At 39.3% G+C, this 1,411-nt stretch overlaps 1 protein-coding gene across 1 annotated transcript in view; it reads right to left on the reverse strand.

Annotated features, from left to right (window-relative positions):
- The window catches only part of LOC103522334, a gene marked incomplete at both ends in the record, with an annotated part of 2,020 nt that extends 666 nt beyond the window's left edge, over nucleotides 1-1,354 (reverse strand). The window contains 1 exon segment of the mRNA XM_008487437.2: nucleotides 1,019-1,354. Coding sequence (XP_008485659.2) covers nucleotides 1,019-1,354 — 336 coding nt within the window.
- Nucleotides 1,355-1,411: the final 57 nt, after the last annotated feature.

Raw genomic sequence — 1,411 nt, forward strand, 5'->3', positions numbered from 1 at the left:
GGGGGGGGGGCTGCTCGGGGAGCCCCCGTTCCCGGAGGGGGGGTCGTGGGGGAGTGCAGGCTGGGGCTGGCTCGTGACGGGGCCGCCAGGGGGCTGGGTGTTACCCGCGCCGGGAGTGGTGGAACTGTTGCTCCCTCCGTTTTCGAGAATATGATAGGATGAGGCTGAGGAAGAACAGAGGGAGTTTTTGTTTCAATTCAATGGACTGCTTAAGCTGGTGACGTGAAATTGGCGACAAATATTGCTTGATTGATTGATTGACTAATTATTTTTTCTTTTGAGGTTTGATAGGGAACTCTAACAACAGAGGTGTTATCGTTCCGAAATCGAAGAGGACAGGATAGGAGAAAGCCAACCGTTCCGAGAACGAAACACATCTGTTTAGGATAAAATCCGCCCCGGGCGGGAATCGAACCCGCGACTTGGCGCTTACAAGGAAGACGCGCTAACTAGGCTGGGCCACTAAATTGGCTCTAATCTCCAATAAAATAAAAATCTCGTTAAAAATACTTATCCCCATTTTGATAGCGAAATGAGGTCACGTTGAAATAAAATCTGCTGTCCTTTTTGTTTATCATATGTAAGTAATTATGTAATTAACAAAAGGCTTTTTAATCACATTATTCTACCTCAGTATAATGTTCGTTCTAGGAACGGCTGGCTTTTTCATGTCCCTTCTTCCTTCTCTCTTTGATTTCGGGACGATCAGTTACGGTTTCCTCTATCACGGAAAAAAAAAAAAAAAAAAAAAAAAAAAAAATGGTCTAACGTCTTCGAATATTCAATAGAAATATATTCATAAAAAGATTATATTAAAATATTGGCAATTCTTTTAGTCGGGGAGTATTTTAAGATAGAACATTTTCGACCAAAAATCGGTTGGAAAATTTTTATTTTTATTTTATTTTTTTTTTTTTTTCAAATACGTAGGTATGTATTCCTCTATAAGTCTATAGGTAATAGAAACGTGTGATGTTCACGCCAGATTTTTATAAATTATCAAGTCTTTTCTTTTTACCTTCTCTGTCATGATGTCCATTTTCCATGACATACTGTAACAGCTCCTCCGTTCTTCTTAATCGTTTGTCCATGAGGTCCACCCTGTAAACCAACTTTTCAATGGCACCCAGTAGGTACAAGTCGGTTTCCGAAACATCTTTATCTTTAGTATTTTGATAATTATTCGTCACTGTTCCTACTCGATCCTTGATAGTTTTGTTGACCACATATCCTGAGGGTAAAGTCGTTGGAGTGAGGATTTTCATGACTTTTTCACCACGATCTGTTGTAGCTAGTTCTTCTAAGATTGATGGAGAAAATAAATTTACTCCCAGGCCTGATCCTTCGATATGATCTGAAATACAGAGCTGAGAATTACTTCTAGGATCAAAAAAAAAAAAAAAAAAAAATT

The sequence above is a fragment of the Diaphorina citri genome, unplaced genomic scaffold (genome assembly GCF_000475195.1).
Source record: "Diaphorina citri unplaced genomic scaffold, Diaci psyllid genome assembly version 1.1 scaffold7968, whole genome shotgun sequence".
Taxonomy (NCBI): domain Eukaryota; kingdom Metazoa; phylum Arthropoda; class Insecta; order Hemiptera; family Psyllidae; genus Diaphorina; species Diaphorina citri.